General features: G+C 42.6%; 1 protein-coding gene across 1 annotated transcript in view; it reads right to left on the bottom strand.

Annotated features, from left to right (window-relative positions):
• Positions 1–8150: 8150 nt before the first annotated feature.
• LOC124595884 (farnesol dehydrogenase-like) overlaps positions 8151–26379 on the bottom strand; it is a 47817-nt gene continuing 29588 nt past the window's right edge. The window contains exons 3-6 of the mRNA XM_047134791.1: positions 21035–21164; positions 16045–16174; positions 11748–11894; positions 8151–8432 (exon numbers count right to left, since the gene is read on the bottom strand). Of these exons, the coding sequence (XP_046990747.1) occupies positions 8394–8432; positions 11748–11894; positions 16045–16174; positions 21035–21164 (446 nt within the window). The 3' untranslated portion in view covers positions 8151–8393. The remainder of the gene's footprint in view (positions 8433–11747; positions 11895–16044; positions 16175–21034; positions 21165–26379) is intronic.

The raw sequence follows: 26379 nt of genomic DNA on the forward strand, positions 1-26379 counted from the left end.
TGTTACTTATCTGTTTCAATGTCTCAACTTCTCCTGATACTTATTAACTCCTTTAAACAGCACCAAAAAATCCCCTAAAATCAAACTGATAACCTGAGAATCAGTGACATCATCTTCTAGCTTCTCCCCTCCATCTTCCTCAGAATCGCCTTGAACCATATCGAGCGAGGTGGCGCAGTGATTAGCACACTGGACTCGCATTCGAGAGGACGGCAGTTCAAACCCTCGTCTGGCCATCCTGATTTAGGTATTCCGTGATTTCCCTAAATCACTTCAGGCAAATGCCGGGATGGTTCCTCTGAAAGAGCACAGCCGACTTCCTTCGCCATCCTTAACTAGCCCAATGGGACCCATGACCTCGCTGTTTGGTCTCCTCCACCAAATTAACCAACCAAGCAACCAACCTTGAAATATCCTACTTAACCCATCAGCTGTCACATTCTCACTAACTCTAACATATTGCTTCGAAATGAAATGCGGAAATCTGATTAGCCAGTCTCACTATTGTCCCCATATGCCTAAGTCGTGCTAACACCCAGTTTAGGGCCTGGTTGTCAGTTTCAGTCTGGAATGGCTACAGTCTAAATAAGAGCGAAACCTGTCTATCTCAAACAACTCAACCAGAGCTTTCTGCTCATAAACAGAGTACTTTTTCTACAGAGCTGAAGTATGCAAGAAGCATACCATGCTGGTCTTCCAACAGCAGGACAGCTGTCAAGCCAGACAAGGAAAAATGAGTCTGGGCATTGAATGGTTTATTGAAATGAGGAGTGGACGCTAGGGCGTGCTACGTGTCTTGTTGCGACTCCCCCACACTCGAACTTGCTCCCCTTCTTCCGCAGTTAGTTCAAGGTTATGGCCTGCTGGGCGAAATTAGAGGTAAGTTTTCTCAAATAACTTACTATGCCGATAATCGTAGCTACTTCTTCTATCCTCGAAAGTGGACACTCCCTTATGCCCTAGGTACGATCTGGGTCTTCTCTAACCTCCCCTTTTGACATAGTACGCGGCAAAAACGACATTTCTGGACAAGTAACCCTATCCGGTTTCACTGTTAAATCCGCTTTCCTTGCTCTAGGGGAGAACTTCCCTTAAATACTAGACATGTTTTTCCAAATTCCTACTAAAAATGCCTAAATTATCTAGGTAACTGCAAACATACTTGAACTTAATGCCTGATAATAATAAGGCTAAGTCCATAGAATAAAAAATCTAGCAACTGGAAAAGGGCCACACGCCTCCTTTCTGTGGGATGGAAGTTACTGGCAACTCATCGTACTGACAAAATAAGAAGATTTTTACAGAACTTAAACGAAAATTTGCCCTCTCTCCAATCAGGGATTAATCATGTCATAAAAATAACGCTGTAAGCTAAAACAAATTCAGTAAACAGCCCATGGGCAACGCGTAGCTTAACAGCCCAGGTAAAGTCACGAATCTTCAAATTGGCAATGGAGTTTGCTGTGGTGTAGGAAGTGCCTCGGGAGGCTTGGGATGGTTGGGCAAACATGATGTGTGGTTGGTCCAACTGACTGGTTCCTTACACAACATATCATCTCGAGCACATATTTACCCTATTTACATATTTACGTGGGTCCTCTTTCTTGTTTAAGAACTCAATAACATCCTGATTTAAAACTCACAATAACGTTTGTTTCAGAGATGAAACAGAACATCGTTTTTATTCTGATCACCAAATTTATTTCCAACACCAGGTCATCCACATACATATTATTGGGAACGGAATCGTGGCTCACGTAAAACGCTCACTAAACTGCCAGTGTCCAACAGGGCGCAAAGTGGCTCGTTATTAATTTCACAACACACAGATGAGGCCAGGTTTCATTGTTGTGCTGCCATGTCTTGCCTCCACATAGGGCAGTGAGTGATCTGACCTCTCGACTCCTATGTACACCACTCATTTCACGTCACACCCCGCGACCTTGGTACATATTTGTAATGGCCTCAATCTTATAGGTCAACACTTATAAATCTTCAAACGTTTGGTATGGTTGGGAAAACATGATGTGTGACTGGTCCAATGGACTGGTTCCTTACACAACATTTGATATCATCTCGAGCACATATTTACCCTATTTACATATTCCATGAGGGTTCTCTGACGCCTTGTTCACGACCGTAATGAGTGTGTATCAATGTTCGCATTGCTCTATCGAAGGCCGCTTGATGACAAACTGTTGATGGAAGTCTTTTACAGTTTTGCCTTCTACAACTGCCCTGGAAAACCGTTGAACCAAACTTTGCCTTGTATGTGAATACAACATCTATAAGATTTCCACATCCCATAATTCAAACACTTCCATCTGCTCTTTGAGCGACACTATACAGTATATAAGTTGTATTGTATCTGGAATAGAGTCCACCAAAAACAGATGCTCCTTTGTCATCCCTAAAAGAGGATGACGTAACCTAGAAAACTGTTATCTTCATTGTACTGCCTCTACACTACTGGTCTTGACAAACTTCATCATCCTGCGTCGTGTTTATATTAGTCCCCCATTCCCTTGTATTGATGTTGCCGATGGCATGTCATTTACCATCAATTCTATTTGCATCACCTTTGTCTGGAGGCCCTCGAACACATCACTGTTTACCCCTTCCCTATCCACGAATTTTGTCAAGTGATCGATTTAAATAATGTTCTACCCTGGCCTGTAACCTCTTCAACTAAGACTGAGGGGGCAGCACACCTTCCAAGAACTTAAACGAATCGACTGCAGCCAATGCTGTGTTGTAGCACTCGCGCTACATACGTCCTGCTGCTCGCATGGTACTAACCAGAGTGGTCCCCTGAAGATGTTGGATCAACTCAGAGGCACTATCTATAGTGGTCTGTCAGCGAATGGTGACTTCACAGGCTAACTAGTCCTTCTACTTTCATGCCACTCCTGGCACAACTCTAATAGCCATCCCTGCAACAGCAACTGCAACAGACCCTAAGACCATAGAAATATCACACGTATCTTACATACTAAATAAAAACACGCCCTCAGAACATGTAACCACACTCTGCTTCAACTGTGGTGCAGGAAACATTGGGAGATGTAAGTGGCTGGGGTAATGGGAGCATAATTACTTATCATTTTTTACATTTATTAATAACACAATCCAGCAAATCAGAATGAATGAGCATAATAAAAAATCCAGGCAATATGGACCGAAATCCAACAACCATATATGAATTCAATATCTAACATAATCGTAAAATGACAGCATGACAAAATTCCTGGTCCTTAAATAAATGTAACTAACTAGTTAATCATACAGTTTTGAAGGAGCAATAATGGGATGAAGTTTCTGTGTGCAAGTTCCTGATACAATTCACAAATATAATACAAGTTAGAACTGATACCATAACACCTAAAACTAATATCAATACTGCCAGGCAACTAAAGGCAGTACGAAATAGACAACTTAGACAACACAAAAACATCATGCTGGAATATAGACAACATAGATAGGTCCAGCAAAGATTAAACACTAGTCTAACCGAATATAAGAATATCAGCCGTTTAAACACAAGAACATTACAAGAGCACAAACCGTGGGTCTACTTATCGTATATCTTCACCAACTGAAACGTATTTCAGCCAAACACATTTAGGACTTGCAGCTTAATCATATTTTAATTGCTGTTGCAAAAAATACACTACATCTAGAACTGATGATATGCTTGGTATCTAATGAGAAAATAGCTAAATCTAATAAACACCGTCCGGGAGCAATAGCACCTGCTGGGGGGATACTATTCGTCCGCTACCAGCACCGCTGTCTAGTACAGAAGAAGTAAGAAGTCTTAACGGTGTTTTAAAAGTGAAAACAAATTATTTATTCGAGGGGCTGGTATTTATAGATTATTCATAATACAAGTCAGTTACCAAATCCATCAACTGTCTAGGCTTAACATATAAATCAAGGCACACTGCCCCCTCAGCTGTGGTGCCAGCCAATCACAGATCTTGTAGGACATACTATTGTGCAAGATTCAAACCGAGTCTCCGGAACCTGCCTGACTGTACAGTGCTCAAAACACTGAATGTCATCTTCCTATCACTTTGATGTCTTCATTAAAACGTTCATCTTGTTCCTCACTTCAGTCACCCACATTATCAGGAACAAAATAAAAGTGACTGTTCAAAAACTCTGTTCTGAGGCTCATTAAATAGCCAGGCTTGCTGAACTTTACCAGCACGTTAGCTACAACAGACATATAACGTGGGTCCCCTTGATTACCTAAGAACTCAATAACAGCCTGAATTAATGATACCTGAGCGTCCACTCACTCACAATCACGTTTGCTTCAGAGGTGAAACATAACATCGTTTTTATTCTGATCACCAAATTTATTTCCAAAGTGTGAAAAGTATACTTTCTTTACTACGCGATGCCCTTCCTTCACTTCATAATCACATGCTCAACAAAGGATGAAACGAAAACTGTTACAGTTGTTCTTACAACGGCGCCTAACAATTGTCCTAATCAAAAGCACTAAAAGGTGGAAAAGTCAAATTACTTTGATTAAATCTTCTCGAGTTATCAGTCGACTAGTGGAGCCGCGTTGTCGCAACGTTTCGACGAGTTTTCCGCTAGTAATCGTCAGGTGAAGTGGCGGCTGAAGATGACGAGCAGGAAACTTGTCTAAAATGTTGTGACTACACGACACCAGGACGCGACTGATAACTCGAAAAGATTTCATCGAAGACATTCACAGAGGAATCATTAGACGACATTATTACAAAATGAATATCGAATCGTCAAAGATCTTGTTGCAGTAGTTACTTACGTACTAACCAGTACATATTTTTTCCACTGATATTTCAACTTCATATTATTGAAACAGATTATGAAATGTACATCTATAAGTTGTTAAAATAGACATTTTAAATATAGATTGATAATTGTAAAAATGCCGTGGATGATACGACTTGTTTGTTATCATATTAGGCTTCATCTCACTAAAATACACAATAAAAACCGACTGTTATTTAACAGGTCTTTCATCGTTGGCCATCGTTGCCTCCGTCCAACTCCCACAAAGCAGCTGTACCACCTCATGGGCATAGCCCCGCCAGACGTCAGAAGAAGGACTGCCGCAGAAATCGAGAAACATAAACAGGAGACAGATCCCAGGCATACAATGTTCGGATACAATCTTCAGCCTTGCCGACTTAAATCAAGGAAGAGTTTCCTACGAACAACTGAAGCAACTCTTTTATCGCCTAGAGCACGACGAGAAGAGCTGTGGTACAATGTGGACCCAGGAAGACCAGGGAATAGCCCCAGGGAAGAACCCACAGCTGGCTCTGAACTCCCATATACGACCTGGAAAGCCCTGAATAGACTACGAACAGGCGTATCAAGATGCAGAGCAAACTTGGAAAAATGGGGCTACATCAGTGCAGACGAGCCCTGCGAGTGTGGAGAACAGCAAGACCCACAACACCTACTGGTCTGCAGGAAACTAAACAACCCGTGTTCGACTCAAGACCTATTTGAAGCAAATGACAAGGCTATTCAAGCTGCAGTGTATTGGGCTTCACGTGGCATATGTAAATCGCTCTGTTTCGCATCCTTAGCGCTTATCATTATATGTTACATACTTTCCTATATTATTGTAGTTAATTTACCTTATAACCATGTATTATTGTATTATAACTGCTTCTCTTGCATTGTAATATAATTTTTTTTTTGTAAAATGGTGATGTCTTGGATACGATAAATAAATAAATCGTTGGCCTGCGAGCTTTGTCAACATTGCTTCCGAGGATAATCGCAGGCACACATATGTTGTGACCTTACATTTGGTGCTGCCTGTATCATTCAAATGTTTTATATGACTCTGGCAGTGAGGACCTCCGTTAGTAGCCAGCAGCAAGTCAGCATCTGCGAAGCCTAAGAAGCGGCAATCAGCCTTCATTGGCCAGCAACGGCGCTGAGTCACGCCATCTTGCAGTTTCCGCTGGTCTGTGAACTGTCTGCTGCCTACTTACTCAAGAGGTGATAACTAAAGCTGGAGCGGCCTCCTTATCTGGAAAATGTTGCTTTTTTGCCTCTGTAACAAATAAGATCACATTGTGTCGCTATTTCGCGATACTCTCTCGCCATTGATTTTAGGAACGTTTCTCTTGACAAGAAACGTGAAACGATAAGCAAATGCTACAAGTCATCGTGTGTTGGCGAATATATAGCCCTTCTTGCAATTATGAGTATTGTGTCATCGTGGTGAAACATTGTGACAAATTGGAAAATTTTTCATAGCAGTTCAACAGTACGCACTCGGGATACTGACACAGTTAATAAAAACAATAGTACAGGGTGTGATGTAACAAAATAAAAGTGATGTTGTTATTCAATGGAAAAGTTGGAAATTGAGATTTCGCTTACTGTTTTATCAGTCACAACTGGCGTAAGAATCATGGATTGACCATTCTCATAAAATATTGCATTATGAAATGTGAATAGTCTTTACTTGCAGTTTCGCGTAGCTTGAAGCACTCACAGCTAGCGTGCTATTGATTAAGAATTGCATTATCGTCTTTCTAATTACTTCATGATCATACCTACGATCATACCCGGTTGTGAAGATATTGTTGCGACAAAACAATTTCCTAAGGGACCAGGAACATCACACAAAAAGGAAATTCAATTTTAAAGCTGATGCAAGAAGACGATAAAACAATTTTCTTTTTGTCAATGTAACACGCACATTGGACTGCTGATCTTGGTGTCTGTAATCTTAGCAAAATGCATAATTAAAATGAAAATAATACTGAGGAGATGATAGAAATGAGCACTGCTAACTGATTCAATATTTCCAGAACAAATATTTATTATAACTAAAACATATATCGTACCTTATGCTTAGTACTACAATGACGGTAGATTTATATGTCCATTTCATGTCCATTGAGCGCTCTTTTATATAGCCACTGTCCTCTTGAGTCGCCCGTGTGTCGTCACGATAAGTTATAACAGTTCTTCTTTTTACAGTTCACTCAAACTTAGACTGAACACGTTTTTATACATTTAGTAAAAAATTATATCAGATCGCCACAAATCTGCGGCCGTCTTACTTAAGAAAAACAGTACAAGTGTTTAGCTCTCAAGGCTTCATTTGTTCTCCAGCGAACAAAATAGTGAAGGGTCGCATATCGATCCGTATTCTTCCGTTTATGTTACCGCCCAAAGACGACGAATTACATTATTTAGGAAATTCCACGGTCACTATGCGACATCTTATTATACATTAATCATTCTTTATAAACAAGTATTTGCCTTCTGGTTGAAAGTGTTAACTATTTGCTGTTTAATGAAGCCAAAAAAAGCGAATATCACAAGGGGTTGGACAAATATATGGAGCAAATTAAGAATAATTTTTGGTTTGTTATCTGGCAAAAGAAATAGTCTAACGAAATGATGATGGTAAAGATCCTTTCTTCATGACATACTTTTCTTTCGTTTTTACCCCTCAGAAAACTGACTTTTACCAACTTACGGGTAATCACACCTAGGTTGGTAAGCACTGCTTAAGACGCACAGTAAATAGCCTCGTGTTGCGGGTAATCGCCGTTGTTTGGAGTCATCCATCAGTTGAAGGTTTATCAGTCTACCTATTTTTCAACATGCTTCTATTGCACCACATCTCAAACTCTTAGATTCCAGTTTACACCTAGATGAATTATGCTGTGACTTACGAGCCCCTAACGATAGCCCTGGACTGCCATATTAATCCTTTTCCGTAATATTGACGGGTTTGTAACGAGCCTATGGGATGTGTTAGCAAGAAAGACGCTCTCACCTGTGAACAGGGCAGTGAGCCACTGTTCTCGGGCGCATGAGGATGGACAAAACAACACGTTTGCCCATTTAGGAGCTCCATTCTTTTTAACCTTGAAGACATTTATATTACGTGTTTCAATATATGAAATATACTGACAGAGATGTGAAGATGGAAATGGCATGGAAACAAACACATAAAAACACACTACGGTCTTTTTTAAATTTTTATTTGTACAAGGATCTGTTCTGTCTGCGATTTACAACCATCTGCAGATAAATTGTGTGCGATTTCATACAGTACGTGTACGTGACCGAGAACGTGGCTGTAGATCACAGATGAAGCCGGTCGTTGTAAAATTAAAAACTGTGCATGTTATGTCGTTTTTCACATAACTTATTTCGATGTTTTTGAGTTTAATTGGATTATTTATTGCTCATTTAATACAAAGCTTTACATTCCTGGAACACTTTATACTGTATAATTAATCAAACAAGCACCATTTTCGTACAGAAAAACATAGAAGTCCCGAGCAAGGTGTGATCCAGGTTGTCATTTCAGTACTGGAAGTCAACCACTGCAGCAAAAGTGGCCGCTATTCAGAACCCGTTGGGTACATCACGATATCATACACCTGAAAACATAATAATACAGTTTTGTGTGCGTGAATTCCTAAGGGACCAAACTGCAGAGGTCATCGGTCCCTAGACTTAAACACTACTTAAACTAACTTATGCTAAGAACAACACACACACCCATGTCCGAGGGAGGACTCGAACCTCTGTCTGGAGGGGCCGCGCAATCCGTGACATGGCCCCTCAAACCTCGCGGCCTCTCCGCGCGGCAATAATACATTTTTGTAACATATGAGATTTGTCAGTGTCTACTTTGCTTTTAAACAAAATACGTTCCGAATTCTTTGAACCTCCAATTGTTTGCCTGAACTCTGGGCGTGTACTGAATCTTTGCCATAAATACATTATCCTTAAGTAGCCACTCTGAATAGAGAACTCAATCATTTTAAAGTAAGTAATTTTACTCAGTATCGATTCCTTAACGGTCATTTGCGTTCTCACGCCAGCTGCTTAACAAGAGACTACACTGCTCGTGCCATTTGCATCCACGTGATAGTAATTTACAATACAAAAACATTAACCATTAATCTCCGTTACCGTATAGTCGCCGAGTACTTGGTTTATTCTCTTAAAATGAATCGAAAAATTACTTTAATGTAAGTATTTTCGTTATCTACATCTACATACATACTCTGCAAGCCACCGTACGGTGTATGGCGAAGGGTACTTTGTACTAACGCCCGTCATTGACTTTCCTGTTCCACTCGCAAGTGGAGCGAGGGAAAAGCGACTGTCTTTATGCTTCTGTGCTTCCCGTGATTTTTCTTACCTTGCCTTCTTTGTCCTTACGCACATGACTGTTCTCTAAATTTTCTCAGTACTGTTTCGCGAGAATGACCTCTTTATCCCTCCTGGGTATCCGTCTGAGTTTACGAAGGATTTCCGTAATACTCGTGTTGATCGAACTTACCGGTAACAAATCTACTGTAGCAGCACGCCTCCGAATGGCTTCGATGTCTTCCTTTAATCCCACCTGGTGGGAATCCCGAACACTTAAGCGGCAATCAAGATCGCGTCACCAAGTGTTCTGTACGTAGTCTCCTTTATAGATGAGCTACACTTTTCTGGAATTTTCCCAATAACTCGATGCTCACCTACCCTACTATCCCATCGAGCGAGGTTGCGCAGTCGTCAGCACAATGGACTCGCGTTCAGGAAGACGACTGTTCGGATCCCAGGCTGGTCTTCCAGATTTAGGTTTTCCCTAGTTTACCTAAATCGCTCCATAGAAATGTCGAGAAGGTACCTTTCCCTCCCCATCCTTGAAACAGTCCAAGTGTGCGCTTCGTCTCTAATGACCTTGTTGCCGACGGGACTTTAAAATCTTAACCTTCCTTCCTTTACCCCTTGCAACCAACCTTACGAGCTAATTCTATATCATGTCGCTTTGCAGCGTTACGCCGAGATCTTCGAGATATTCAATCATAGTGGTTGAGTCAAGTAGTGCACCTCTGATACTGTTTCGCGCCTTACAAGGTTGTTTTTCCCACTCATCTGAATTAATTTCGTTTTCCCACATTTAGACAAGCTGCCATTCAACACACCACATATAAATTCTATCCAAATCGTCATGTATCATCCTGCAGTCTCAAAGATGGCAGTTTCCCATACACTACAGCATCATCAGCAAATAGTCGCAGATTGCTGCCCACCCTACCCGTCAAATCGTTTATGTGCTTACAGAACAAGAGCGATTCTGTCACATTTCTCTGGAGTATTCCAGACAATAACCTTGTCACCCATGAACACTCGCCTTCCAGGGCAACGTACTTGTTTTATTACTTAAGAAGTCTTCGAGACACACACGTATCAGGGAACTTATTTCCTGTGCTCGGCCATTTGTTAACAGTCTGCAGTGTTGCACTGTGTAGAACAATTTTGGAAAATCTGGGAATATGGAATCTACCTATTGTCCTACGTGTGAGCAAAAGGCAACGTGGGTCTAGATTTGCGGATAGAATTTAAAATAAGCTTAACAATTAGGCAGGAAACAATAATTAAGGATACTGGTCTGTAATTTTGCGGGATTGTTATTATATCGGGAGTCACCTACGTTTTTTCTGTCACTTGGTACTTTCCTCTGGGCTATTCTTCTGCCATTGATTTTCTTTCATATTTTGTTGAATCTGTTCCATAAAATTAACTACAATTTCCTCTAACCTAGTAATTCGTATTTTCAGAGTCACAGAAATTGTAATTTTTGTTTCATTGTGTGTCCAAGAAATCGTTTAGTCGAAATTATAGATTACGTTTCGCTCTTGAGCTGCACACGCTTACAATTATGATAGGAGAGGTAATGACTGTGTAGCCTCTGCGTGACCGTAAATCATGTGACAGGCACCACCAAAACAGTGTGAGAAACCCTGCGAACTTTTCCCTACACCTACCATACTGACATAACAAACGTGAAAGTTTTGCTGTTCTTTACGTCATTCATTGCTACTGTTGTTTATCGAATCCATTATTTTCCACTGAAATTCTTTTTACTACAAACTATGTCTTCTGATCAGTCATGATAAAGTGACAATATGCTGCTATTGTCGTCCAAGGATGTCATTCTCGCTTATTTTCAGATCGAGTGTTTGAGCTTGGGCTACAGAGATGAGACTCAAGGAAAGTTGCGAATTCCGTCCTTCTTCTTGATATCTGATACAAGAATTGTTTCGGTTTTAATAATTGGATGCAAAATCAATTAAATGTACAATAAATTTACTAATATACTTCTTTATTATAACGCAAAAGGAACTCGTAGTTTCTTTCTTTCTTTCTTGAGGTCTTATTCCCGCTGCAATGCAGGGTCGGCCTTATTACTTTTGATTTGGCAGTGTTAGTTGCAGAGGATGGGCGGATGCCCTTCCTGCCACCACCCCGAACCCCCCCTCCCCAGGACGGAATAAGTGTACCCCAGCTGTCTGCATTGAGTGTAAGCCGTGAAATAGTGCGAATGTGTTTCAAATGTCCGCGAGTAGTGTAACTGAGGTGGAACATGGGGACCAGCCGGTATTCACCTAGCGGGATGTGGAAAACCGCCTAAAAACCACATCCAGGCTGGCCGGCATACCGGCCCTCGTCGTTAATCCGTTGGGCGGATTCGATCCGGGGCTGGTGTGCCTACCCGAGTCCAGGAAGCAGCGCATTAGTGCTCTCGGCTACCCTGGCGGGTAAATTTGTACTTTCTCTGACAGAAAAATAATAGGAATGTCGAAAGCAATGGGACTGCATCGAATAGTTTTTCCAATCTATAGAGCATCCTGTCTCTTACCTCGTCAGATGAAGTCCGTCTTTGACACATTACAAATTTAAATGCAACTCACCTGCACACGTGGGTGTCGGGATAGCATGAACAGGAGGGCATCTGCTACATCTTCTGGTTCCATATGCGGCAGCTCCTCAAAAATATCTGGCGTCCAACTTGTAGAGTTTGTGATGATCTCAGTGTTGACTAGCCCTGGCGAAATTTCCTGCAAATTAATGTATAGGGTGATATATACGAACGTTAGCTTCATCTCCTATTTGCTACCATTTCATATAGAAATTTCACGTACTAAAATTATTAAATCTTAAAGTGCAATATTCGGTTTTTGTTATTTACGGAAAAGAGAACAGTCAATAAGGAAATTCAGTTTATTTCTGACCTAATCTATAAACTAATTGGATTTTATTTCACACGTTCCATGACTGTGGAAACGTGCGACTGTGAAACTATAGTTCGGCACTAAGCACTATGGGACTTAACATCTGAGGTCATCCATCCCCTAGACTTAGTACTACTTAAACCTAACTAACCTAATTACATCACACACATCCACACCCGATGCAGGATTCGAACCTGCGACCGTAGCGGCACCGCGGTTCCGGACTGAAGCGCCTAGAACCGCTCGGTCACAGCGGCCGGTTAACGATAGTTTATTTTCTTTTATCAGAACAAGTGCTGCTGCCAGACACGATTCTTTTCTCAAATTAATATTACCGGGGTCGCGTTTTGGATAATTAATTCCTACTGTTGACACTATTTTATCTTTTACTCTTCATTTTATCATTACGTTTAACGACTTGAATGTAACATTTGTTTTTCGTGAGCTGCTATAGCACGAGTCTTTAGGAACAGTGTAAACGAAATCCCTGAAGATCTCTGCCGGCCGAAATGGCCGAGCGGTTCTAGGCGCTACAGTCGGGAAGCCGCGTGACCGCTACGGTCGCAGGTTCGAATCCTGCCTCGGGCATGGATGTGTGTAATGTACCTAGGTTGGTTAGGTTTAAGTAGTTCTAAGTTCTAGGGGATTGATGACCTCAGCAGTTAAGTCCTATAGTGCTCAGAGCCATTTCAAATGGTTCAAATGGCTCTGAGCACTATGGGACTTAACATCTTAGGTCATCAGTCCCCTAGAACTTAGAACTACTTAAACCTAACTAACCTAAGGACATCACACACATCCATGCCCAAGGCAGGATTCGAACCTGCGACCGTAGTAGTCGCGCGGTTCCGGACTGACACGCCTAGAACCGCTCGGCCACCGCGGCCGGCCAGAGCCATTTGAACCTGAAGATCTCTCATCAATGCGGCAGATCGCACACAGCAAAACTCGCGTGTAAGTTGTCAGCCGTCATACACAATTAAAAAAACATTCGACATTTCGGTTATCACCTGAAATGTGCAACGAGAAAGTCTGCAGTAGTAGATTATTTAATGATAAACAGAGAACCTAAGCTTCTTACAAAGAAATGCTGAAATGTCACCTAACTGAAGGGACACCTTAATAAGTTAAATATAATGCAATAAAATTACACCCAAGTTGTAATAACAGTCATAAAATGATTGACATGCACCATTTAACCGTTTATAAGTACGCTGTTTCCATGTACAATATGTAACAGACTTCAGAGTTATATAACTCCCTCTTAAATAGTGTGTATATAGTTCGTTAGATAGTTCCTTAGGCGTATGCAACTCGACAAGAATATAGCTTTCTGCGGTGACTGCTTGAGTTACATGATTAGAGTATCGGTTGTTAAACAGGTGCATGTATCTCGCCACCAGTACATTTGTTTTTAATGTCTTCTTCAGCCTCTTTAACATAAACAGGGTTTGCATGATATACTATAGCTTCTTATCTATTGCTTGGATAGTTATTTTGTTGACTGATCACTGAGATCGATATCACATTTTGCTTATAAATAGCAAAAGTAAAGATAGCTAAATTCAGTGTGTCAAGTATATATTAGTAATAAATATCGCTGAACGTCAAGAATTCCATTTGGTAAATTGTATCACACAAAAACTATAGTCCATCATGAATTAATGAAGATGCAGTCAACATTTACAACACCAAAACAATGAACTATTGTACAACTTTATTTGCGATTAAATTCTTTATAGTTGAATGAAAATTACTAGTGAAAATGGCATAAGAAACTTCTTCAGAGAATCCCAGTTCCTCATCCTCTCGAAATCTCCTAGCACATTATAAAGGTAGAGGGGTACAGCCCAGTGGCACTTCACATGCAAAAAAAAAAGTGCAACCATAGCATTCCTCCCTTCGCGCCTTGTCGTAGAGTTTCTTGGTGTACTCTTGATATCTAGTGACCACAAGTTTCTCTTTCTCTGACTCTTGTAGATAGTAGGAGAAGTAGTTCCAGGGCACATGGTAAACACTTCTAAGTGCCTTGTTTTGCTGTCGCTGAATATTGTCCATGTGGGACTTAGCTGCAGCTCCCCAAACTGGGCAGGGGTAATCCATTAGCGAGCGTTTTTAAGTGCGAACTAAATGCAGGCCACATTCGATGGGGAGACCAGGCTTCTCATTGAGTAGTCAGTATCTGACCGTCGTGGAACTGGTGAGGATCCCACTGTTATGGGCAAAAGATGGCGTCTTATTGGCTGGATTACGTCACGATGCCACCACGGAAATAGTGCGCCCTGAGGTGGCGCTCTGTATCCAGTGTCGCTTGTAGCGCCATCAGTCATATCGGACAGTAAACTACGAGGTCTTCTGCTGTGCTTTTTCTCTCTCAAGTGCACTCTCCCACGCGTTGCTAAGAGCATAGCCAGTGTCTCTATCGATGTTTTATCACATAGTCTAATTTCCATTGCTTCTCTAAACTCAGGGTCCCAATAGTTCGAGGCGTGGTCTCGGCTTCTAGTTTGTTCAAACATAATCGTGCATTTATTTTTACAGGTTGTGCTCAGCACTCCAGGCCCCCTCCCAGATGATGCCCTCTCTCCCTCCATTTATCACTCCTATCAACTCTGGTCCTCAGCTCCCCCTCCCTTCCTCTGTCCTTTTCCCAGGCTCCCCCCCTTCCATCCTGTTTTCTCCCCATCTGCCCTCTCTCTGCCTCCCTTCCTCCCCCCCCCCCCCCGAGTCCTTTTGCGTTCCCCTCCTCTGCCTTTCCCCACTTCCTCTCACATCTACCCTACCCCCACTTATGAGTCCTCTCCCTCCGTTGGTTCTCCCCCCCCCCCCCCCAACTTCGTTTATTCTCCCCTCCCTCCTTTTTTCCCCTCATCTGTCCTAGTCCCCCCCCCCATCTGCCCTTGGCTGTGGTGTTTCATCTACGTGTCAAATTTTTAATGCAGTGTTTCAAGTGAGTGTCAAGTGTTGTCTGTCTTTTGCGAAGTGCTGCAAACGGAATTCATACTGTCACTGGTTGTGATTTTTATATCTCTTGCGAACAGAAACCAGACTGTCGCTGTGTTTTTTTTTTAATTGTCTGTCTCCTATTTTACCTGTCTGCTTCCTGTGTACTTTATTAGCATCGCCAACCCTTTCTTTTCTGTTTTAACTTCCACAATTTTCCGCCATTTTACAGGTTAAGACACTGTTATCATCGCCTGCTTTTATTGTTTATCATTTTCTTCTTATGTTTTAAAAGTTCTGTAAGATGAAGAGCGGCGTGCTAAGCTGCTGCCAGCCCGCCCCCTTTGGGGGGAATCGAAACTCAGTAAAGGAAAAAAAAAGCACTTCAGGTGACGCTGATGTTCGACCCAGCGATCGGCAACGGTCCATGTCGACTGCCCCAAGTAATTACTGTCACACTAGAAAGGCATTTTATAAATCAGGCCGGAATTAAGTTTAACAGGTCGTAGCATTTCCTTAATTTTCCTGAGTGGCTGAAACACCGGTCTGATTCCTTGCATGTTTAAGACTCCACCTCATTAGTTTTTCCACCGCAGAATGGAAGACGACGCGAAGCTAGACAGAGAGCACAAACATATTCTGTTGACGTAGATGGCACCATCTCATCAAGCACCATTTCCTTGATGTAACCATGACGTAATACAGCCAATCAGATACCGTACTTTAGGTTGAAAAGTGGGAGCCTCAGCAGTTTCGCGACAATCATATATAGTCACTGAGGAAGTCGAAAGCTTGGGATTTTATCCGAATTTGATACGACAAGTTTACCGAGAACTTTTCATCCAAGGACTCCGTCGTGAAAGACTTCGTAGCCAAATGTCAATATTTTTCTCCTTTTTTTAAATTGCTTTGCCTATAAGTTTCACATGAAGCTATAAGAACTGACGTGTCCGAGAGGTGGTTTTAAAGTTAACACAATAAAGGATCTTGCTTGTGCTTGCCATAGAACAGTATGGATTACGTGAAAAATTACCCCAACTCGAATTTTGCTCTTCTTGGCGACGAGGTCCTTCCGCAGTCCTTCCAGCAGGACCCTGACAGCATGCTTGCTGGCAGAGTACATCGCAGAGGTGCCGTCATCTGGTGGGCAATGTCCCGCTACACTAGAAGCACAGACACACAATCAGACGTAATTTCTTTGGGTTGAATGAAACGATCTCTGGCTTCCAGTCACGACCTTTCGACCAAGCTCTCTTTGGCCATTGTCCAGTGAAATGACTGCTTATGGGCTGATAGTACATGTACTCTAGCTGCCGGCTGCAAAATTACTGGCGCCAATGGTATCGCCTTGTAGGGCATAGTTAACTTTGCGTTCGATGCGCCCGATGCATCTTCGTGATAGCTGTATCCCACGCCGCGTTGAACTGAAGTTTGCTGTCTCTGTTTCAATGGCTTCTGTAACTACAAACTTCCAGAAGCGTTAGTGCGAGCCGCGACAGAGATTTTGTCAACTTTTAGTCGGTAACTGTTTTCTAGAGCATACTCAGCTAAAAAGGATTTTTCGGGGTATCGTTGACTATAAAATCTCTGATGCTCCTTCCTGCGTTGTTCTGCAGTGCGCACCATTTGTCGACGTAAGAATGGCGACACTATTAGGGTATCTTGTAGACCCCAGGTGTTCTGAGACCTTCCACACGCTTAACTGGTCTGTGTAACTGTCGGATGTTTGACAAGGCCTGAATATCGATCTGATTTCTTCAGCAGGCGATCTTACCCGTTACGGAGCATCACAACGGGAAAAAATAAGTTTATTTTCCTGCTCATTGTCGGTGGTCTTACTGTGATTCCTGCATGAGATAACCTGATTTGTTTGGTGATCGTTGTAGCCGTTGTTCCTGAAAACCATGCGTAGATGGTTCATCTTATGGGGCAGGTTATTGGCATATATCATTCTTGCACGAAGTACCAATGTTCCTAACAGCATGCCCTTCTGAGTTGGGTGATGATGGGTCATGGCACGCAAGTACAAATTGGTGTGAGTAGGTTGTCTGCAGACGACGTGACCAAAGCATCCATATCATTTGCGAGGACGAGAAGTCGAGGAAGGGCATTACATCTCATTTTTCTACTCCCATACTGAGCGGGACGTTACTGTTAATGCTGCTGAGATGTTCCGAGAGCACATCAAGTTTTTCACGTCCGTGGGGTCAAATACAAAATATGCCTTGAGGGTATCACAAGAAACAACTAGGGACTGCGTAATTAAAGAACCCAATGAAATAAAAATCACTGACAGCGCAATTAGACTGCTTGACAATTTCTATGGAACAGAGACATTGCTGGACAGGAGATGGACGGCATGAAACACAATACATACGTACTAGAGGTGGAGTGGTACATTTATAACGAGAAGTGTACAGATTTCACCACATGGGAAAGCAGCATAATGGACAAAATAATGTTCACGTTTACCACAGGTCAGACTCCCACATAAAGGTCGATATTGGACTCTCAGTAAGCAATTTGCCCTTCTCGGGCATTAATGTACATTTTGCATCTGTTATTCTTGCTAGCTACCAAACCGTTGAGCTGCCCTTGTGGGATATTGTCGCACTCCTCTCTAAACGCGGTTTTCAGTTCTAGCACGGCTCGAGGATAGACATGTCTGCCAAGAGCATTCTAGACATGCTCGTCGCGTTTTAGGTCCGGGCAGTACGCAGGCCATTCAATACGTTCAATATCTTCACTTTCCACTGTGTCCGACACTTCAGCCATCCCGTGTGGGTGGGCATAGTCGCCCACAAAAAGAGAGCGGGGATCTGCGGCACCCCTCATCAGATGGACAGGATCCAGACTAATCTTCCTACAATCCGCTGTGCTGCAACACTACCTCACGCAAAGATATGCAGTAATGTTCGGCCATTGCGCATAATGCCTGCCTGCACCATAACGCCTAGGCCATACGTTCCGCTCTCTCTCAACACTAACTGGCGTCCAGAATCACTTCTCAATAGAAGCAGGATTCGTCGAAGAACATGACTCTGGACCACTGTTGCTAACCCCAATCAACATCCTCCCTATACCAGGGTTATTACAAATGATTGAAGCGATTTCACAGCTCTACAATAACTTTATTATTTGAGATATTTTCACAATGCTTTGGACACACATACAAAAACTCAAAAAGTTTTTTTAGGCATTCACAAATGTTCGATATGTGCCCCTTTAGTGATTCGGCAGACATCAAGCCGATAATCAAGTTCCTCCCACACTCGGCGCAGCATGTCCCCATCAATGAGTTCGAAAGCATCGTTGATGCGAGCTCGCAGTTCTGGCACGTTTCTTGGTAGAGGAGGTTTAAACACTGAATCTTTCACATAACCCCACAGAAAGAAATCGCATGGGGTTAAGTCGGGAGAGCGTGGAGGCCATGACATGAATTGCTGATCATGATCTCCACCACGACCGATCCATCGGTTTTCCAATTTCCTGTTTAAGAAATGCCGAACATCATGATGGAAGTGCTGTGGAGCACCATCCTGTCGAAAGATGAAGTCGGCGCTGTCGGTCTCCAGTTGTGGCATGAGCCAATTTTCCAGCATGTCCAGATACACGTGTCCTGTAATGTTTTTTTTCGCAGAAGAAAAAGGGGCCGTAAACTTTAAACCGTGAGATTGCACAAAACATGTTAACTTTTGGTGAATTGCGAATTTGCTGCACGAATGCGTGAGGATTCTCTACCGCCCAGATTCGCACATTGTGTCTGTTCACTTCACCATTAAAAAAAATGTTGCTTCATCACTGAAAACAAGTTTCGCACTGAACGCATCCTCTTCCATGAGCTGTTGCAACCGCGCCGAAAATTCAAAGCGTTTGACTTTGTCATCGGGTGTCAGGGCTTGTAGCAATTGTAAACGGTAAGGCTTCTGCTTTAGCCTTTTCCGCAAGATTTTCCAAACCGTCGGCTGTGGTACGTTTAGCTCCCTGCTTGCTTTATTCGTCGACTTCCGCGGGCTACGCGTGTAACTTGCCCGCACGCGTTCAACCGTTTCTTCGCTCACTGCAGGCCGACCCGTTGATTTCACTTACAGAGGCATCCAGAAGCTTTAAACTGCACATACCATCGCCGAATGGAGTTAGCAGTTGGTGGATCTTTGTTGAACTTCGTCCTGAAGTGTCGTTGCACTGTTATGACTGACTGATGTGAGTGCATTTCAAGCACGACATACGGTTTCTCGGCTCCTGTCGCCATTTTGTCTCACTGCGCTCTCGAGCGCTCTGGCGACAGAAACCTGAAGTGCGGCTTCAGCCGAACAAAACTTTATGAGTTTTTCTACGTATCTGTAGTGTGTCGTGACCATATGTCAATGAATGGAGCTACAGTGAATTTATGAAATCGCTTCAATCATTTGTAATAGCCCTATATATATATATATATGTATATATATATATATATATATATATATATATATATATATATATATATGGTGTCTCTACTTTCGGAGTTGTGGGAAGAAGACATCATTTTGATCTAGCAGCCACTATGAATCAAGGCACAAATTTTTAACTTCTTTTAAATCAATGCCCACTCGCAGACAATGTCTGTAATTCCTTTGTGTCTTCAACTTGATGATGGCGTGGTTGAAGTGGAATTCATTTCACAGGCTTCTCACAGGGTTCCAAGCTAATTTAATCGCCGCGAAATAGTTCGACAGAGACACGTGAGCCGGTGGTGGTTTTAGGGTCAGCAACGATTTGCCTATCGGCTCTAGGGCTACGTATCGATCTTCTTGTGGTGTGGTGACCCGTCTACGACCACCGGCATGGTTTAGCATAGCATTTTCACCTTCAGCAGCCTTTTTTAATCTCTGGATGACACATTTGGAAACATCCATTTCTGTGGTCACAGGAGTGACACTGTGACCGGCTTCGAAACGTCCAGCTGCTCATCCATGGTCGTAAGCACTCAAATAATGCATTGCAGACAAGTTGTCATGCCACACGGAATGTCGCACTAATCGATTGCACAACAACCCTCGTCAAATACCGTACTGCATAAACTGCCGAAAGCCTACAGAAAATTCGTGACTAGGCTTCGCTGCTGTTAAGACGTCCCGTCCCCTCTACCTTTCCTTTTACTATCATGGGTCGGTGTTGCATAGCAGTTGTCGATTGTTCCATAACGATTGGGAATTTTTCCTTAGTAAATGTCAGTTGTGTCTTGGCAACTGTCAACCAGAGTAGAGAAGGCCGTCTAAAGCTCGGTGCGGCGTGGGATCCAGCGATGGCGAGGTTGAAGGGGAGCGCATCGAATGTGGAGTCAATATGCGCACACATATGGCGATGCTGCGAGCACCAGTGACATCACATTCGGCGGATGGAGTGTATAAGAATGTACCAGCAGCCTCAGCAGTCTAAAATGGTTAAAAAAGTGGCTCTGAGCACTATGGGACTTAACATCTGAGGTCATCAGTCCAATAGAACTTAGAACTACTTAAACCTAACTAACCTAAGGACATCACACACATCCATGCCCGAGGCAGGATTCGAACCTGCGACCGTAGCGGTCGCACGGTTCCAGACTGAAGCGCCTAGAACCGCTCGGTCACACCGGCCGTCTCTAAAATGGTGCAAATGGCTCTAAGCACTGTGGGACTTAACATCTGAGGTCATCAGTCCCCTAGACTTAGAACTACTTAAACCTAACTAACCTAAGAACTTCACAAACACTCATGCCCGAGGCAGGATTCGAACCTGCGACCGTAGCGGCAGCGATGTTCCGGACTGAAGCGCCTAGAACCGCTCGGCCACTGCGGCCGGCCCTCAGCAGTCATTTCACATGACTATGGTCAAGGATATTTGGCATTGCAACCACTTGACGTGGCTGGAAGCCCGAGGTTTTATTCAATGTAACTGTTGTGAAACTCTGCATTCTTACATTTCTTTGCACTGTTAGAAAAAAACATACATGACACTACGATACACATATCTGAGATTGATACACATATAAAGTCCATTCACACCTGCCAATATGAACGATGAATCCATCGTCGACGCCTCTGCGTAGCATGTCCTGCACCGCCTCTCTTGTGCAGATGCATAGGCCCAGCACGTTCACTTCCAGGGTACGTCTCCAGGCTTCCGTATCGGATGCTGCACATAAAAACCACTCTAGAGTTTCTCCCGAAACTGTACCGTTTATTATTCTGCAAAGGGCTAGACAACTTACGTCACAAAGCCACAGCTTGATTTAATCATTCAGACTCTTAAACATTGTGACGTGGTTAACGTAAATAAAAATATAAATAACAACGTAAGAGGTACTAGAGCATGCGTTTCCAGTGCACAATGAAAAAAATAGGTAATTAAGAAATTCTCAGTTCCAAGGAAAACTGGAACAAACTACCAAATTTGAGTGAGAGGCGTACAAGGCAACAAATGGAAGTTTTAAAAGTTGGAAGTGGCATCAGATAAGAACGTGACGAAAAAGGTGTGTTTCACCTAAATGGAAAAAATATTGTAATTGGAAAAGAGCTTTAGTGTTTATGTACACAGATGCGTGAAATAATCGCTGGTATTGTGGTCTCAAGTATCAATACTACCCAATGGGCGTCACGGTTGGCAACGAAATTGCAGGTTTCCAACTGACGCTGATAGCGGTCACACAAGATCTGCTGGACCCAATGGTGTGTGCCTGCTGAGCCATGCCTGCAGTGGCTCTGGACTATGGGCGCTCTCTGCCACCACAATACACGATGGCTGGCAACAACTACTCATCCCACTCGCGCTTGAGGTCACTTCGCTACGCAGACACTGCCTAGTCACTGCTCAGACATCTTCGCTGGTGCTTTAGTTCAGAGAGCCTTTCTTCTTGACATTGAGAACTGAACTGTGTATCCTGCTGTACTGTTTGTAATGAGTCTTCAACCCTTGTAAAAATGCAAGTTAGGTGGATCTCCTGTTGACTGTGGTAACTTATTCGCTAATCACTTCTGCTCCTGTACAGCTTTCCTAAGAAAACTTGCCGCACCTCTCTGTAACCCACCTCTACTTATCACTGCTTACGCAGGAGTTCCGTTGTTTAAAACCATTCTCGCATTCGACTGAAGAGATATTGGGCAACCACGACGCACGCAGCGAATTCTCGTCCACAGAAAGGTAGTGTCTTCATGTCAAAAAATAAAAAAAAACTAGGACCAGTATCAAATGAACTATTACTTAGACTGTAAAACTTATTTCGGTAAGATTTCTTGTTGCTGAAATGAAAAAGAAAAAAAATACAAAGGAGAGGAATAAATAATGATACCACAAAGGGAACGATTAAAATTGGGAAATATACAGAAAAAGGTCAAACAATAGTAGAACCTGGGTAACTATGATTACGCAGGATGAGCGAATCAAAGACGACATGGAAGAAAACCCGATAAAAGGCTGGCCGTTGTGGCCGAGCGGTTGTAGGCACTTCAGTCTGGAACCGCGCGACCGCTACGTTCGCAGGTTCGAATCCTGCTTCGGGCATGGATGTGTGTGATGTCCTTAGGTTAGTTAGGTTTAAGTAGTTCTAAGTTATAGGGGACTGATGACCTCCGCAGTTAAGACCCATAGTGCTCAGAGCCATTTAAACCATTTTGAACCCGATAAAAGCGGGAAAAGTTGCTTGAGCTTCAAGATTCTTTAACTAAATAAATTATAAAAAAGTTTTATAGCAATATTGGTGTAGAACTGAAAAAGTTCTGGAAGCTGGAGATTCATTGTATGTAACTGTGTTCAGTGAAAAATCAGAAAAGAAGAAATTAGAGAACCTACAGACTAAACCGACATAACGCCTAGCTGAAGTGCAGGCTCCCTCACATATAACTCGTAGTATATATCAGAGCTGTATTTCCAATGTTTTGACGTACTGTTTTACGGAATGTCTAGATTGCCACTACAAAGAAACTAAGTCAATAAAGCATTGAGGATTTTGAAACAGGTCGCTCTCAGTAACAATTATTGTTCTAACGTAGCCAACAAATTGGATATGTAAATGAAACAGAGCTATTATGCTACATCTTCAATGACATCTATGAACTGAAGTTTAATAACTTTAAAACTGTGCTGTATATTAACAAATGGTTTTGAAACATGTGATAACTCATAAAGCTATTTTTTCTCTCGCACGGGTTACGTAAAACTGATCTTGGAAACCTGATAAAATGTGGACGCCACAGGAGAAAGCTCAGCCTGTGGGCTGGTTCATTCAGACGCCGCGACTCCCTGAGCTCACACCATTAGACCCCTTCCTGTGGAATTTTGTAAGGGATCTGGTACACCGAACCGAGGTTAGAGACCTACAGGACTTGAAGGCATGCATTCGCAATGCATTTTAACGTGTCAGTGAGGAGATCCTGAACCGTACGTGGAAAGAAATGGAATTACGGCTGGACATTATCTGTGCAACCAAGGGTGCACATACTGATGTGTATGAATGAGGAAACAAAACTTTATGAGTTATCTTATCACATATTGAAAACCATTTGTCAATATCTAGTATATTTTTTAAGGTATTAAAGTCTTAAGCTGTAAAGATAATTTATGGACATTCTGTGCAAGATGTGATGAATATTACAAATATTCACGTTCAGATATGTATGAACTGAAGTGTGAGAGTTGTAACGTGGTTTAAATCGGCCAAACAGACACAAAATTTATCACGGGATACAAGAAACAAATGTAAAAACATAGCAATGATACTGCATAGGGTGAATACATGGTCGCCACTGATCATACTGTGACTGGTATTTAATCTGCTTTGACTGTTTTACACCAAAGACAAGTAGGCATCTGCCTCAACATGCTGGAAAGAATTCACATCTATGTTGACCTCAAAAATAATCATGAGGACTCCTTGAATGAGAAGTGTGAATTTCGTCAGAGTGCCTATTTCAATTAGTTTAAAAACTTACTATAACAGAGAACACTGCGGCGATATCACAGTATAGTTCCTATCATAAGCTTCTGTCAACATTCTATGAGCTCCCAGAATGAGATTTTCACTCTGCAGCGGAGTGTGCGCTGATATGAAACTTCCTGGCAGATTAAAACTGTGTGCCCGACCGAGACTCGAACTCGGGACCTTTGCCTTTCGCGGGCAAGTGCTCTACCAACTGAGCTACCGAAGCACGACTCACGCCCGGTACTCACAGCTTTACTTCTGCCAGTACCTCGTCTCCTACCTTCCAAACTTTACAGAAGCTCTCCTGCGAACCTTGCAGAACTAGCACTCCTGAAAGAAAGGATATTGCGGAGACATGGCTTAGCCACAGCCTGGGGGATGTTTCCTGGGGGATGTCTCCGCAATATCCTTTCTTTCAGGAGTGCTAGTTCTGCAAGGTTCGCAGGAGAGCTTCTGTAAAGTTTGGAAGGTAGGAGACGAGGTACTGGCAGAAGTAAAGCTGTGAGTACCGGGCGTGAGTCGTGCTTCGGTAGCTCAGTTGGTAGAGCACTTGCCCGCGAAAGGCAAAGGTCCCGAGTTCGAGTCTCGGTCGGGCACACAGTCTTAATCTGCCAGGAAGTTTCATATCAGCGCACACTCCGCTGCAGAGTGAAAATCTCATTCTGGAAACATCCCCCAGGCTGTGGCTAAGCCATGTCTCAGCAATATCCTTTCTTTCAGGAGTGCTAGTTCTGCAAGGTTCGCAGGAGAGCTTCTGTAAAGTTTGGAAGGTAGGAGACGAGGTACTGGTAGAAGTAAAGCTGTGAGTACCGGGCGTGAGTCGTGCTTCGGTAGCTCAGTTGGTAGAGCACTTGCCCGCGAAAGGCAAAGGTCCCGAGTTCGAGTCTCGGTCGGGCACACAGTTTTAATCTGCCAGGAAGTTTCATTCTACGAGCTGTTTGCTAGTGGCTACAACATAAACGCACACCAGTGTCATCAACACGAGCCGGTGATCTCCGGTACATTGTAATGAGCTGATGGTATCCAACTATTTTATTGTTCTGTAACACTCCCCGTTCTGGTGCTGCTGTTGCGTCCACCGCACTCTACATGCTCATGGACTGCTGACGTCACATTGGGACAGTAACGCGCTCATCGTTTTTCTTTCATATATACTTCATCTATTTTATACTTTAGGCATATCTTACACTACTGCAACTTCTTTTCGCGGGACAGTTTACTTTTCATATAGTTTAATGATGCTTCATCATTATCTTTCAAACTTGACCATAGCATGTCATTTTCCTGCGTCTTTTTACTAAACGAGAATTATATGTCACTGGCAAATGTACTGACCTTACTTTTGACTGCACGTTATGTAATTTCGTTATTCTAAGAACGATAGTATAAAGCAGTTGATCTTATATTCACCGAAAAAAATTACCTAGTATCAAGCTAAACACAGAAACCTACAATGCACAAAATTTTATCACAGATAATGTCGCCACGAACTGGGCTCATCTTTAACTAGCAAAATTGCGCCAGATAAAGTTAAATTAAACTGTTGTGGTCAGTGCACCACCTACTGACACTACAAGAGAACTGCTGCAGTCAGAAGAAATAGGGAATAAATAATAAAAATATTGTTGTTGACATACAAAAACGGCAAGTAAATCTCTGACTATGGTAATCCTATACGACTGGCTGAAATAATTTTTTCGACCAGTAAGGTTAGGGCAACGAAATCATCGGCAATGCAAGTAATTAGTGGGCGTAATACTTTCTCCGACAAGAATTCTCTGAATACTCATAATTATGTGAAGAAGTTTAAAGCCAGCGTAAGAAAGGGAAATTCATACCATTTCCAGTGAACAAGAAGTACGTGGAATTCCACAGCAGCCAATAATAACTGAATATCTCTTACAAAAACACTCTCCAGGCTTGAATAGCAGTAACTATGCAGTTCTTATTAAGATCTTTGCAAGTCACTGTTCTTAGGAGGCGTGGAATATAAGTACCAAGCGCCCATATGACACGTAAACTGCTATGACAACTACTGGCGTATTGCCGAACCAAAACAGTACGTATGTGTAGGTCAATTATTGGTGATAACTCTTCCAACAATAAGCATGAACTTTCGTCCATTCAGAAAACAGCCTAAATCGGCGGTCGTAGATCTGTAATACGAGGATTGGAACTTTAATAGTGGCAACTATTTATTTAAAGCTCGTACAAAATACGAGGGTCACTCCAAAAGAAATGCACACTATTTTTTTAAACTCCATATTTTATTCTACATGTCTGAAAGTTTTACAGTGTGTAGATACATCCTTTAGCAACAATATTTTCATTTCTCCACATAAATTCCATCCCTCTCAACTGCCTTACGTCAACTTGGAACCAGAGCCTGTATGCCCGCACGGTAAAATTCTGGACCAACCTGTTGGAGCCACT

This window comes from Schistocerca americana, chromosome 2 (genome assembly GCF_021461395.2).
Source record: "Schistocerca americana isolate TAMUIC-IGC-003095 chromosome 2, iqSchAmer2.1, whole genome shotgun sequence".
Lineage (NCBI taxonomy): Eukaryota > Metazoa > Arthropoda > Insecta > Orthoptera > Acrididae > Schistocerca > Schistocerca americana.